Source organism: Globicephala melas, chromosome 12, assembly GCF_963455315.2.
Source record: "Globicephala melas chromosome 12, mGloMel1.2, whole genome shotgun sequence".
NCBI lineage: Eukaryota > Metazoa > Chordata > Mammalia > Artiodactyla > Delphinidae > Globicephala > Globicephala melas.
The window spans coordinates 71,720,504-71,734,909 of record NC_083325.1 but is presented as its reverse complement, the minus strand read 5'-3'; the positions used below and the strand labels follow the sequence as shown (position 1 = coordinate 71,734,909).

General features: G+C 44.7%; 1 protein-coding gene and 1 pseudogene across 10 annotated transcripts in view; both read right to left on the bottom strand.

Moving 5' to 3' along the window:
- Positions 1-14,406, bottom strand: part of ITSN2 (intersectin 2) — a 158,936-nt gene that overhangs the window by 11,128 nt on the left and 133,402 nt on the right. For all 10 annotated transcript variants that reach the window (XM_030858252.3, XM_060309812.2, XM_060309818.2 and 7 more), the window contains 3 exons: positions 11,357-11,478; positions 8,525-8,631; positions 7,069-7,252 (listed from right to left, as the gene is read on the bottom strand). In XM_030858252.3, the coding sequence (XP_030714112.1) occupies positions 7,069-7,252; positions 8,525-8,631; positions 11,357-11,478 (413 nt within the window). The remainder of the gene's footprint in view (positions 1-7,068; positions 7,253-8,524; positions 8,632-11,356; positions 11,479-14,406) is intronic.
- LOC115854260 (importin subunit alpha-1 pseudogene) lies at positions 29-2,746 on the bottom strand (annotated as a pseudogene).

The window sequence follows — 14,406 nt, the reverse complement described above, 5'->3', positions numbered from 1 at the left end:
CACAAAGCACGGAGCTGATCTCCCTGTGCTATGCAGCTGCGTCCCACTAGCTAGCTGTTTTACATTTGGTAGTGTATATATGTCCATGCCACTCTCTCACTTTGTCCCAGCTTCCCCTTCCCCTTCCCACATGCTCAAGTCCATTATCTACGTCTGTCTCTTTATTCCTGTCCTGCCCCTAGGTTTGTCAGAACCATTTTTGTTTTTTTAGATTCCATATTATGTGTTAGCATACAGTATTTGTTTTTCTGACTTACTTCACTCTGTATGACAGGCTCTAGGTCCATCCATCTCACCACAAAATAGCTCAATTTCATTTTTTCTTTTTTTTGCGGTACACGGGCCTCTTACTGTTGTGGCCTCTCCCGCTGCGGAGCACAGGCTCCAGACGCGCAGGCTCAGCGGCCATGGCTCCTGGGCCTATCCGCTCCGTGGTATGTGGGATCTTCCTGGACCGGGGCACGAACCTGTGTCTCCTGCATCGGCAGGCGGACTCTCAACCACTGCGCCACCAGGGAAGCCCCTTTTTCATTTCTAATTCTGTTGATTTGAGTCTTCTCCCTTTTTTTCTTGATGAGTCTGGTTAATGGTTTATCAATTGAGTTTATCTTCCCAAAGAACCAGCTTTTAGTTTTATTGATCTTTGCTACTGCTTCCTTCATTTCTTTTTCATTGATTTCTGATCTGAGCTTTATGATTTCTTTCCTTCTGCTAACTTTGGGTTTTTTTTTGTTGTTCTTCTTAGGTGTAAGGTTAGGTTGTTCATTTGAGATTTTTCTTTTTTCTTAAGGTAGGATTGTATTGCTATAAACTTCCCTCTTAGAACTGCTTTTGCTGCATCCCATAGGTTTTGGGTCATCGAGTTTTCACTGTCATTTGTTTCTAGGTAATTTTTTTTTGAAGTAAAGAAAAGGGTGGAATTTAATCTTTATTTACAGGACACTGCAAGATATGAAATCCCACATAGAAATAAGAAACCCATTGAGAGGAGAAGCTTCATACAGTATGTACAGTTTGGAACTGTTCAAGCATAGTTTCTTTGTAAAAAGTGCTACAATAACAAACCACACGTAAAAAGAGTTCTTAGTAGAGAAACAGTAAGAGAAACTTCTACCAAACATAGTACACAACAAACAACTTTATGCCTCAGAGGTACAATCTAAAAGCTGAAGGTCCCAGCAGTGCCATCCTGAACTTGGAATGTATACCCTTCAGAGGTAGTTTCTGGCACAATTTTGATCTTCCTCTTCTTCCACAGAGAAATACTTCTCAATCAAATTTAATGAAGCTTTGTACACAGACTCATTTTCATGGTTTTGTAGAGCTTCAATTTTGTCCAAACCTCCACATTCTTCAATCATTATATTAAGTTTCTCAGTTTCACCTAGTTTCTCAGCAGCCTGAAAGATATTTGAAATGGCATCCAGGATAACCAGAATAATTCTGTTGCCTTTTGCAGTTAGGAGGTTCATCAATGGTTCTATTATGCCACAATGAACAAGGTATACGATCTGCTCAACTGTTCCGCCACTTGTATAGTTGGTCACAGCCCATACAGCTTCCTTTTGTGTCTTAAAGTCTGCCTTAGAAAGAATGCCAACAAGGAATGGGACTAATCCATGATTTACAATTCGTTATATCTTGTCCTGGCAGCCAGCCGTGATGTTTGATATTGTCCACATAGCTTCCTTCTGAATATTAGTTTTGGAGTTTGTTAGCAGGCTGGGAAAGATGGCAAGTGCTCCTGCATCCATTACAACCTGAGTCTGTTCATCTGTCCCAGTGACAATATTCCCTATGGCTCTTAGCGTGGGAATCACAACTGGCAATTCAGTAGCTCCTAAAAGCTTCACAAGTGGGGGTACAACCCCAGTTTTCACAACCATTTCAATCCATTCATTTGGACCATTGGTAAAGTAGGAAATAGCCCAGCAGGTATCAGCTAAAACTTCTGGATCATCGTGATGCAGGAGATGAACTAAAGTAGGAAGAATCTGCTCAACAGCATCTAAGGGGGTGTGCAGGATTCTTGTTGTGACAAAGATTTGAAAGTGTCCAGGTAAGATTATGTAAGTAACCACATGCTAAAAATGACGTATCAGGAACCGCTGAAAGTGCCAACAGTGGGTCAACTGCACCGTACTTGATAACCAAGTCTCGGAAAACTGAGCCATCACCTGCAATGTTTCCTAGAGCCCATACAGCTTGTTCACTGAAGTAAGCATGGGGAGATGCCAACAGAGAAATGAATGCTGGGATAGCACCTCCATCTACCACAGCCTTGGTCTGTTCTGATGTCCTGGAAGCAGTGTTAGTGAGGCCCAAGCAGATTCAAACTGAATGGGACTGCAATCAGTTCTGCCCAAGGAGGACACAATTTTGGAATCAAACCAGCCCAGATTATGCTGTCTGTGGGGGGCTGTTTTTCCCTAGAAAGCAGTTTCCTAGCAGCTTGAGTAGCTTGGAGCTGGCTTTCCAAATTGTTGCTATTTATGCCTTTGACAACGTCATCAACAGACCAATTTACAGTGCCCTGTTTGTTGTGGTTTTCCTGCAGTGGAGAAGCAGCATCATCTGGAAAAGAGCTGACGTTTCTCCTTTTCAGCATCGGGTCATACTTCTTAGGTTTCTGGAACTCCACATTAACCTCTATTCAGTGCTGCCTCATTTCTGTACTGTCTTTCCCCTTGTTCTTGAATCTGTTAAGGCGGGCAGCTGGTGAATTAGAATTCTCATTGGTGGACATGGTTATGAGACAAAGGGAGAAAGCTACACGGCTGGCTCAAGCTTCCACAGGAAGTGGTGCGGGGCACACAGGTTGCGGATCAGCTGCCCTCAAAATGTCCACCATGGTCAGCCTGAGGACGGTGTTTCTAGGTAGTTTTTGATTTCTTCAGTGATCTCTTGGTTATTTAGTAGCGTATTGTTTAGCCTCCATGTATTTGTATTTTTTACAGTTTTTTTTCCCTGTAATTGATATCTAGTCTCATAGCATTGTGGTTGGAAAAGATACTTGACAATTTCAATTTTCTTAAATTTACCAAGGCTTGATTTGTGACCCAAGATATGATCTATCCTGGAGAATGTTCCATGAGCACTTGAGAAGAAAGTGTATTCTGTTGTTTTTGGAGGGAATGTCCTATAAATATCAATTGAGTCCATCTTGTCTAATGTGTCATTTAAAGTTTGTGTTTCCTTATTTATTTTCATTTTGGATGATCTGATCTGTCCATTGGTGAAAGTGGGGTGTTAAATCCCCTACTATTATTGTGTTACTGTCAATTTCCCCTTTTATGGTTGTTAGCATTTGCCTTATGTATTGAGGTGCTCCTATGTTGGGTGCATAAATATGTACAATTGTATCTTCTTCTTGGATTGATCCCTTGATCATTATGTAGTGTCCTTCTTTGTCTCTTGTAATAGTTTTTATTTTAAAGTCTATTTTATCTGATATGAGAACTGCTACTCCAGATTTCTTTTGATTTCCATTTGCATGGAATATCTTTTTCCATCCCAGACTTTCAGTCTGTATGCATCCCTAGGTCTGAAGTGGGTCTCTTGTAGACAGCATATATATGGGTCTTGTTTTTGTATCCATTCAGCCAGTCTACGTCTTTTGGTTGGAGCATTTAATCCATTTACATTTAACATCATTATCGATATGTATGTTCCTATTACCATTTTCTTAATTGTTTTGGGTTTGTTTTTGTAGGTCTTTTCCTTCTCTTGTGTTTCCTGCCTAGAGAAGTTCCTTTAGCATTTGTTGTAAATCTGGTTTGGTGGTGCTGAATTCTCTTAACTTTTGCTTGTCTGTAAAGGTTTTAATTTCTCCATCGAATCTGAATGAGATCCCTACTGGATAGAGTAATCTTGGTTGTAGGTTTTTCCCTTTCATCACTTTAAATATGTCCTGCCACTCCCTTCTGGTTTGCAGAGTTTCTGATGAAAGATCAGTTGTTAACCTTATGGGGATTCCCTTGTTTGTTATTTGTTGCTTTTCCCTTGCTGCTTTTAATATTTTTTCTTTGTATTTAAGTTTTGATAGTTTGATTAATATGTGTCTTGGCATATTTCTCCTTGGATTTATCCTGTATGGGACTCTGCACTTCCCGGACTTGACTATTTCCTTTCCCATGTTAGGGAAGTTTTCAAGGGAAGTTTTCAACTATAATCTCTTCAAATATTTTCTCAGACCCTTTCTTTTTCTCTTCTTCTTCTGGGACCCCGATAATTTGAATGTTGGTGCGTTTAATGTTGTCCCAGAGGTCTCTGAGACTGTCCTCAATTCTTTTCATTCTTTTTTCTTTATTCTGCTCTGCGGTAGTTATTTCCACTATTTTATCTTCCAGGTCCCTTATCCGTTCTATAGCCTCAGTTATTCAGCTACTGATTCCTTCTAGAGAATTTTTAATTTCACTTATTGTATTGTTCATCATTGTTTGTTTGCTCTTTAGTTCTCCTAGGTCCTTGTTAAACGTTTCTTGTATTTTCTCTGTTTCCAAGATTTTGGATCATCTTTACTATCATTACTCTGAATTCTTTTTCAGGTAGACTTCCTATTTCCTCTTCATTTGTTTCGTCTGGTGGACTTTTACTTTGCTCCTTCGTCTGCTGCATATTTCTCTGTCTTCTCATTTTGCTTAACTTACTGTGTTTGGGGTCTCCTTTTCACAGGCTGCAGGTTCGTTGTTCCTGTTGTTTTTGGTGTCTGCCCCCAGTGGGTGAGGTTGGGTCAGTGGCTTGTGTAGGCTTCCTGATGGAGGGGACTGGTGCCTGTGTTCTGGTGGGTGGGGCTGAATCTTGTCTTTCTGGTGGATGGGGCTGCATGTGGCAGTGTGTTTTGCGGTGTCTGTGAACTTAGAATGATTTTAGGCAGCCTCTCTGCTAATGGGTGGGGCTGTGTTCCTGTCTTGCTAGTTGTTTGGCATGAAGCATCCAGCACTGGAGCTTGCTGGCTGTTAAGTGGAGCTGGGTCTTAGTGTTGAGACGAAGATCTCTGGGAGAGCTCTCACCAATTGATATTACATGGGGCTGAGAGGTCTTTGGTGGTACAATGTCCTGAACTCAGCTCTCCCACCTTGGAGGCTCAGGCCTGACACCAGGCCAGAGCACCAAGACCCTGTCAGCCACACGGGATGTAAATTAACTGAGTGTGTACTACATCTTCTACCAAAACTGCCATTTCATGAAGAGGCCTCCTAGAATCACCTAGAGAAAACCACCTATGTTTTCTTAAAGGAGTTTTTTTTTTTTTTCTTATAGGAGTTTTATGGTTTCAGGTCTATGTTCAAGTTTTTAATCTGTAAGCAAAAACATCATACTCTGCAATTCTGCTGCAAAGCTTATAGACTTCCCTGTACTTCTTCCACTACTTGAAGTGGCAGTAGACATTGGGCTGGCTGCAGTATTATTCATCTGTGGCTTAAATGGACAGGTCACTTGCTGGCTTTATTCCAGATAGCTCATCTCTGCTCTAAGAATACTTGTAGACCTGGCTGCACGTCCCGCACGGAGAATGTGTGGGTAGAGATGGTGCGGTTTTGGCGGCGGTGGCCCGGGACATGCTTGGAAAGGGGCGGGTGGGGGGCTGAGAGTGTCTAAAGGGAAAGGGTGGCTGGGCACAGACGGTGGGGGCAAGATGGCACAAGCCTGACTCTCTCTAGATGTTCTACTCTTATTGAATCAGTTTTCAAACTTTAATAGAAAACTACAAGTTTTATTAATGTTTTCATATTTATTAGCATATATTTTGAATTGCATACACTTTTAAGAAATAACTTTGTATCTATTCTTGTTTTTACTTGTGTTTTTTCCCCTCTTTTTCTATTAGATTTAGTGGAGTTATATTTTATCAGTTCTTTTCACTGTACTTGTTTGCAGACATATTGATATCATTTGTGCTTTTATCTTTATTACTTCCTCTATTTTCCTCTTAGAATTTTATCCTCTGCCTATATATCTTATATTTTATGCTGATTTTTCCATTCTTTTCTGATAATAAAAATATTAAAATTATGCACTTTCCCATAAAGTACTACTGTGGCTGTATAATATATCCCAATATAAAGTACTTCACAACAACAACAAAAAAATGCAAAAAAACCAAGAAAACAGATTTTTCTTTCATTTCCCTCACCATTTTAACATGTTTAGTAATATTTCTATTACTGAACGTCAATAAAAATGACTTATCAAAATGTGATTTTCTATTATGATATAACCGGACATATGAAGCTCATTGATGTATCACTGTAAGGTTGTTGCCGACTCATTATGTTATATACAGTGAATATACACATAGTGTACTTTCTGAGTACAGTTCTAGCATTACTTCTCCTTACCAGCTGCTTGTTTTTAATTTATGACCATGGCATCATGGAACCAATTGTTTTCTGTCTTCTCATTGGTTTCTGGAAGCATACACTTCTTGTATATATACAGGATCACAGATGCGCTTTTTATTTATTATCCTAATTCCTGGTGTCACCATTTTCTTTCCTACTCTCATTTCCTTTTGTCCCATTTTATTCATACACTTTTTTTTTTTGGCCACACCATGCAGCTTGTGGGATCTCTGTTCCCCGATCAGGGATTGAACCCGGGCCACGGCAGTGAAAGCACCAAATCCTAACCACTGGACCACCAGGGAACTCCCCATCCACTTATTTTAAATTTTATTTTATCTTGTTGCATTTTATACGTTTAAGTAAGCTAGTTTATATTCCTTCTGGAATAAGATGGGTATAAAATAAATACAATTTACAAAATTAAGAAAGTGACATTCTGGACTTTTCTGGAGTATAAAGTAGCTGATTTATGTAAGTAGGCTTAAAAAAACACTCTGCTATTAAAGATGGGCAAAATCATGGTCCCAGTGCCAAGAAAAATCAATTCAATATGAAAGGCAACTCAAAGCAGTCAGAAAATTCTTTGCCATATCTGTGTTTCCTTTGGAAGGTGATGGAGGTGGCCTTCTCCACTGCTGAGATTCCCCACCATGCCGCCATACACCCCTGCCTCCTGACTCAGAACAAGGCTGACCTGCCTACATTCCCAGAATGGAGTTACCTTTAAAAATTCTTTGAAGTCTGCGTGTTCATCTGTCTTCTGCTGTAAAAGAGCTGCTCCATTCAGCTGACAGCTGCAGAACCGGATGTAAGCCTGCATGTGGGACAGCTCAGCTGCCAGGATGTCCCCAATCATCTGCACGGGCATCTTCTCACCCCCAGTCTTCTTCCGTACTCGCAAGGCCCTGCAACCAACACACACTCTCACTTCCCATTTCTAACTGAATGTGCTTTGCAAATGAAGGATGAATACCTTGCGAGACTAACGGTAACGACAACCAGTGAGTTACCTAAAAAGCTCTGGCACCGTGAGGGAAAAGTCAGGAGGAGGAGGCAGCAAGGGCTTAAAGCCCTGCCCGCCCAGCCAACCTGGGTGAGCTGCTAGAAAGAAGAAGAAAATGAAGTGTGTGCACTTGGGTGTTCCTAGGTCTTTGGAATTGTTTTGGATTCAGCTTAGTATCTTAGCAAAGTTCCTTTTGAAAATTTTTTAACTTGTTTTCAGTTGAACCAAGAAGAAAGAAATTTCCACCCTCTGTAAGGGAAAAAAGGGAGCAGGAGCCCACAGAGGCCATGTGTGGAGGCGGCATCGTTCCCAGAAAGCTGCTGAGCCCCAAGGAGGGCAGAGAGGCAGCAAGCGCTGGGACTGCTCATGCCTGCCCACAGGAGCCTGTCCTCACAGGCGTAAGGGACAGAAAATCACCACAGGCCACGGAATTTCACACTGGACTTAGGAGAGTGCCAGACCAGCCAGTTATGTCTAGGCCATGAGCTGCAGCTTCTCTCCTGACTCTATCTGATGCAGAGTCAAGTATATTTTGGAACCATATGTTGATATATTGTTTGTTTAATGATTTAATTTTTCCTTTGCTTAATCAAATATTTTCTTTGTTATATTTCTTTACTTCAATAATTATGCATTTCAGAGTTAGAGAGCATTTCATAAAATGATGATAAAATTAAAAGCCTGAGGGAGGGACTTCCCTGGTGGTGACGTGGTTAAGAATCCACCTGCCAATGCAGGGGACATGGGTTTGAGCCCTGGTCCGGGAAGATCCCACATGCCACGGAGCAACTAAGCCCACACGCCACAACTACTGAGCCTGTGCTCTAGAGCCCCCGAGCCACAACTATTAAGCCCGTGCACCGCAACTACTGAAGCCCGCGCGCCTAGAGCCCAGGCTCTGCAGCAGGAGAAGCCACTGCAATGAGAAGCCCGTGCACCGCAATGAAGAGCAGCCCCTGCTCACCGCAACTAGAGAAAGCCCGTGCGCAGCAACCAAGACCCAACGCAGCCAAAAATAAAATAAATAAATTTATATTTTTAAAAAAAAGCCCGAGGGAATAGAAAACAGTGAAAGTTCTTTGCTAAGCAGCCCTGGCTGCAGAGAGTTAGGTATGAGTCTCAGCCCTGGGGCTGGGGGCGTCTGCTGCAACGACAGGTGATGCCCACGACTCACTTCAGCAGCTTCGTGTTCGACATGATGAGCTCCTTCCAGTTAACAAAGATCAAGGCCGTTTCTCCTTCAGTGAGAAAACCTGGTTCTGCCATTCGTTTCTGAAAAACCTAAATTCAGAACACAAGGGAAAGAAGTCAGCTGAAGTGCAGTACACAGGCTGTGTGGTCTAAATAACACATTATCTTCGGGCTTCCCTGGTGGCGCAGTGGTTGAGAGTCCGCCTGCCGATGCAGGGGACACGGGTTCGTGCCCCGGTTCGGGAGGATCCCACATGCCGCGGAGCGGCTGGGCCCGTGAGCCATGGCCGCTGAGCCTGTGCGTCCGGAGCCTGTGCTCCGCAACGGGAGAGGCCACAGCAGTGAGAGGCCCGCGTACCGCAAAAAACAAAACAAAACATTATCTTCATACACTAAACTAGGAAGATCATGGCACTTTTAAATAAACATATTGGGACTGTTAAATTTTAAATTGCAAAATTTCCCTACTTTTTGCTATTTCGTCTCCTATCAGGGCTGATTTTAAGGACTGAATCCAGCAGTCTCATCAAGAAGAGGAGATTCTCATACCTACCTCCTCAGGGTGTTACACAGGTTAAATAAACCATGGGCATAAAGCACCCACACACTGGAAGAGCCTGCAGAACTGAGGGAGCATGACCGTTGTCAGGCTGAGCACCTCAGGGGTCTGGAAGCAGTTTGTGAGAAGTGCACCAGAAGAAAGAGTGATGCCTTATCCTATCCTCAAGACTGGCCACCAAGCACATGTGGATTTCAGGGGTTAAATGATAACACTTTGGTAATCCGTAGCACTTAAGGTTTCACAAAGTTCTGATATTCACATACATGCATATGCTTGTGTGTGCGTACATGCACACGTGTGTGTGTGGGTTTCTCAATTAACTTCATAGATGATGTAGGTCATGCTGAGTCAGGTATTATTATTCCCAATTGACCCACGAAGAAATAAAAGCTGAGAGAGTAATTTGCTCAAGGTCACAAAGCTAGAACGTGGAGGAGCCAGAACTAAAACAACTTTTTGATTCTAAGCTCAAGTTTCCACTAAACAACTAGGGAATGACTTTAAAAGCCTTAAGGAAATGGTGAAGTCATCTGAGACAACTCTTCTCACGTGAAATCTCTCCAAAATACACATGACATTACCCTCCATTGAAACTGTTCTAAATTAATGTTTACTTACTGCACTGAATTGAACCTGGATTCAGAGAACTCAGATAAAAGTGCTATGAACTAACGTCTCTAAACCTCTACGGTTCCAGAATCAGACTGAAGATGTCTGGACACCCCTGTGAGAGAGAGCCCTGGAAACAAGGTCGACCTGCTCTGAGGCTGCTCCTGGAGGACAGCGAAAGCGTCTGATGTCGGTTCTTTCACTCGCTGATTAATTTAGGTTACTGTTTATTCGTTCTATCTGCCTGCTTTGTGCCAGCCTCAGTGAGGTAAGCAGAGCATGAGATGGCTGGGTCCTCTGGGGCCCTCCACGGCAACGGTAATGAGAAGCCCTTGCCTGTGGGCAGTGCTTTTTCCCCTAACCCCCTGACCCCAACATGATGCCTCACCCCTCAGAGTGTCTTGTGAGGTGCGCTGAGTGAGAATAACCAAGCCCATGTGGTTAAGAGGCTGGCCTGAGATGGGGAAAGCACCTGGCCCCCGTTCACCTTCTGTGCTAGTCAGAGCGGTTCTCCACACCCATTTACAACCACTTAGGACTGGAATCTGACTGGCAGCAGGGCTGACACTTGTAGGGGTTAATCAAAAAGATGGGCTTTTCTTACAGGCCATCCATCCTGGTGAGAGAAGTGCAGACAGACATAAACACACCTAGCCACACATAAATCCAGTCCTGTTGGGCAGGCCTGTAAAGGGCCAGGCTACGTTTGGGGTGTAGGACGAAGGACACACAGTCTCTGCCCTCAGGAGCTCACAGCCTGGGGGAAGATAGACGTTATCAACCGAGAAGTGCAGGACAGTGAACGTCTGAGAGGAGCACGTGTGCCATGTTTGAGATCCCAGCCCGAATTCAGGGGAGAGAATGAATCGGGGAAAGGCCTTGCTCGGGCAGATGCAGGACTCAGCTTCTGCACCCTGTGTTCGCAAGGTCACGACCACGTAAACAGTGCACCTGTTGGGCCTGAGTGGGGACACCTGTTCTCTTTAAGTTTTTTTTTTTAAACTGGTCTCATCTGAGGGCCTTGACAAATTTTTGTGGGAACTGAAAGCCATGGGAAACAAAAGCATAATAAAGTATAAAATCTTACTTTGCTCAAACGCGAACCATTTAAAAGTGCCACTCTAACGGCCGTTGTCTGCTTCAGGGTCGCTGGCACCATTAATAGTCACAACACAGTAAATATATGAGATTTGGGAGCTATTTTACAGTACACTGTTTGGTTTTCCAAACTGACATAAAGGTTAGGTGAACACCCCCACTGCCTCACAATTCCTCTGGAAATCATTAAACTTTATGAAAGCGTCAGGTGCCAGAAGAGCGGTGCAGACATCGTCAGAGAAAAGTCTGAGGCAGATACATTTGCTGGAGAGACTTCCCACCTACTCCGTGCCCTGGTCTTTCCTGACGGGGCCTCTGCCACATCCGACTGAGGCACTGAGTGCCTTTTCTCTCTCTCTTCATTCTGAATTACCTAATCTGGAGAAAGAGCCGACTTGAGATCTTCAGGGCCTCTCCAAGGGTCAGAGGAAGCATTCTGAGGGTGTGAGCACTCCCGTCACTGCCTGAGAATTCACTCGTCAAAGGTGATACCTCGCTACGAGGCCCCACCCCCTGAGCAACCGGCGGCGCCCGTGGCGCCCTCACCTCCACGACGAGCTGAAGGTCATCCACATACCGCTCCTCAGTCTCCATCAGCTCATGGATGTAGCCCTGCCTTTTCCTCTCCACTGGCTGCATGGTGTCCAGGGTTTGGAGATCTGCACACCCTGTGGAAAAGCAGGCTAGAGTTTCAAAATATTATTTTATCTTCTTCGGAGAAAACAGACATGAACCGTCAGATACACGGGGTTTGCAAGTGTTGCCGGGAAAGAACCATGTGGCCTGCCAAAGGGCCCTGGGACTTGGGTGAACAGCGCACGCCTGCGGAAGCGGGATTAACCACCGGCCACTCCAGAGCGCCAGAGCCGCAAATTAGCAACACCTGTGACTGGTTGCAACGCCTGCAATGCTCGGTATGGTCCCAATTTCTTTTCCAAATAAGTAATGACAGAATGAGGGATTTTCAGAAATGGCCTCAAAGAAACCAGCGCTGTGCGGAGGGAGCCCTGTGAAGAATCTAGTCTATTCTCACCATCCTGAGACATTTTCAAAGCACTGTAACGATTAAGTGACTCAAATGCTGGAGACCAGTGTTTTCCAAACTGCAGGTCATGAGCTATTGGTGGGCCATTCTATCGATTTTTTAAAACAAAAACAAAACAAAATAAATAACTACCACGTGCACAGGATCTGTCAGTACTGTACTGTGAACATTTTTAGTTAGGTATGTATTTGAGGATGTAAAATGTATTCCTTACTGTGAGCCACTGTTTAAAAAATGTTTGAGAAACACTTCTCTAGATTTCTCAAAGTTAAGTGCTCAGTTAGGAAACCTGAAGTCTCCAGGGCCCAGCAGTTCCCAGCAAGAGCACTGTCTTAACCCACTGGAACAAAGAACTGGTGGTTTGGGGTACACTGCAGCCACGGGGGCTTTGAGGGCAGCCCCCAGCCATCTCGCATGGCATCAGAGTGAGAAGTACCATAGTCACTTCGGATCAATGTACAGGCACATGGGAGCTGAGCTCACTGTCACACTGGGAAGTGACGTTAACCCAGAGTCATTCAATAAGAAGCTGAGGGCCTGCTGAAGGCCCAGTGGGAGGGGAAACGCCTCAGAAAGCCCTTCCTCAGGCAAAAGGAAAAAGCAGGTAGGTGCCCAGCAAGGGACAACAGGAGGCGGTAGCAGTGCACGTCCAAAGCGGGAGAGATGGGGAGGCAACACGAAGGTCTGGGGAGCAGAGGACACAGGAGCAGGGCCGGCCCTGCAGGGCCTCCGCAGCCCGCAGTGTTCGGACCGAGGCAGACGCCCTGCACGGGGACAAAGGCGCAGAGCCACAGAGGCGGAAAACGCCAGGATCAGACTGGCCTTTTAAGTGGGGGCTTCTCTTCGTGACTGTTTTTGATTTTTTATGTATTTTGTATAGATTTGGGCTTTCAGAGAGTCCTCACGAAGACAGACAACTGTTCTATTTTCTGCACATGCTGCCGACAGCTTTAAAAAAAATTACTCCCACAGTCAAACAAAAATTGAATAAGGCAAAAGTCACGTTTGGTGCTACCAAGATGAAATCGCAGTGCCACTCATGTTCAGACTTATCCAGCTTTTCTGGGGACTGTGTTCCGTCCTGTTCTGCCAAGGAGACCTGCAGGAATGAGCGAGAGCTAGGGATGAGCAAGGCTAACACAGGCCCCTGCCGGACCTGGCTGTGTGCAGCCAGGCGGCTGGATGCCGAGGCCGACGCCTGATGGGGAATGTTGCTGACCACGTGGCCATCCAGCTGACGCTGGTGGGGCAATCGCAGCAGTCTCTAAGGTTGCCCTAGCTCTTTGCTAGTGGTTTACAAATCTCGGTCCTTCACATTCGGCCACATCCACATAGTATCTCTACTATTATTTATGTAATATTTTTTTTCATGTTTGAGCTAAATGTCTATGAAATCATGGGTTTGATGTGATGGTTATGTTTCTTCTAATAGTAACTACCATAAACATATAACTATTAAAATAATTCGAGTCCTCCTGTGCACTATTTTGTGGGCCATTGTGTTGTGCACCACCGGGATATCACACTTTGGGAATCGATGATTGATGTTAAAACCCACAAGTACTGGCCTATCTATTCAGTATCTTGGGATAATAGGAAAAGTCTCAGGTAGTTTATCGTTTCTAAGGCTGGGACGTACACGACATTAGCTTCATCAGGATGAATGTGGGACAATCCTTGTACTCCAACCCTAGCTGACACCTCTGCATTTCATTACAATGGTTCTTAAATTTTTATTCTCCAAGTTTCCAACCTGACCCCTATCCCCACTTTCAGATGCTCTCACCTCTGACATCAGGGGGAAAAAAATAAAGGCATGATGCCCCTTCTACTTCCAGCCCCATCTTCCTGCTCACTCATCCCTGTACTTCCTTCCCGTGTCAGGGGGTGAGGGGATCCTACTTCTTCTAAAGCCAGCATCCCTAACCCGCCCCCTCCTGCAGGACACTTCCCTGCCCTTCACACTTCCATCTTCAGTCTTCACTGGTCCCTCTAGTCCATGAACATGGTTATGTGTCCCTCCTACCACAATATGTAAAACAAACAAGCACCCTTCCTGCAACCCTGCTCCCTCCACAAACACCTGTCTCTAGTCTCACTGCCAAATGTCTGACAGTAGAGGGGTCTGACACTCATTCCCCCCGCCCACAGCTCTCTCTGTCACTTCTCCAACTTAAGATACTCTGGTTTCTCTCCCACCACTCCACTGACACTGCTCTTGTGAAGGTAATGATGACCTTGAGCATCGCCAAATGCAGAGACCCCCTTGGGAGCTGGCGTCCTCCTGCACCTGCCCAGAGCCCTGACACCTGTGATGAGCTGCTGCTTCCAACACTCGAATCTCTCCCTCAGCCTCTGTCACTCTCTTCTTCCTGGTGTTTCCTTCTGCATTTCTGCCTCTGCCTGCCTCCAGGCCCTCTGGTCCCCCCAATCCAGCAAATACTATAATGTGTTCCTGGCATTCCTGACCTGCAAGGTCGAACGAATCTGGCTTTGCATTTCTCTGCCAGGGTCACAAGGCACATCCGCATACTATGCTCTGAGCAACCCT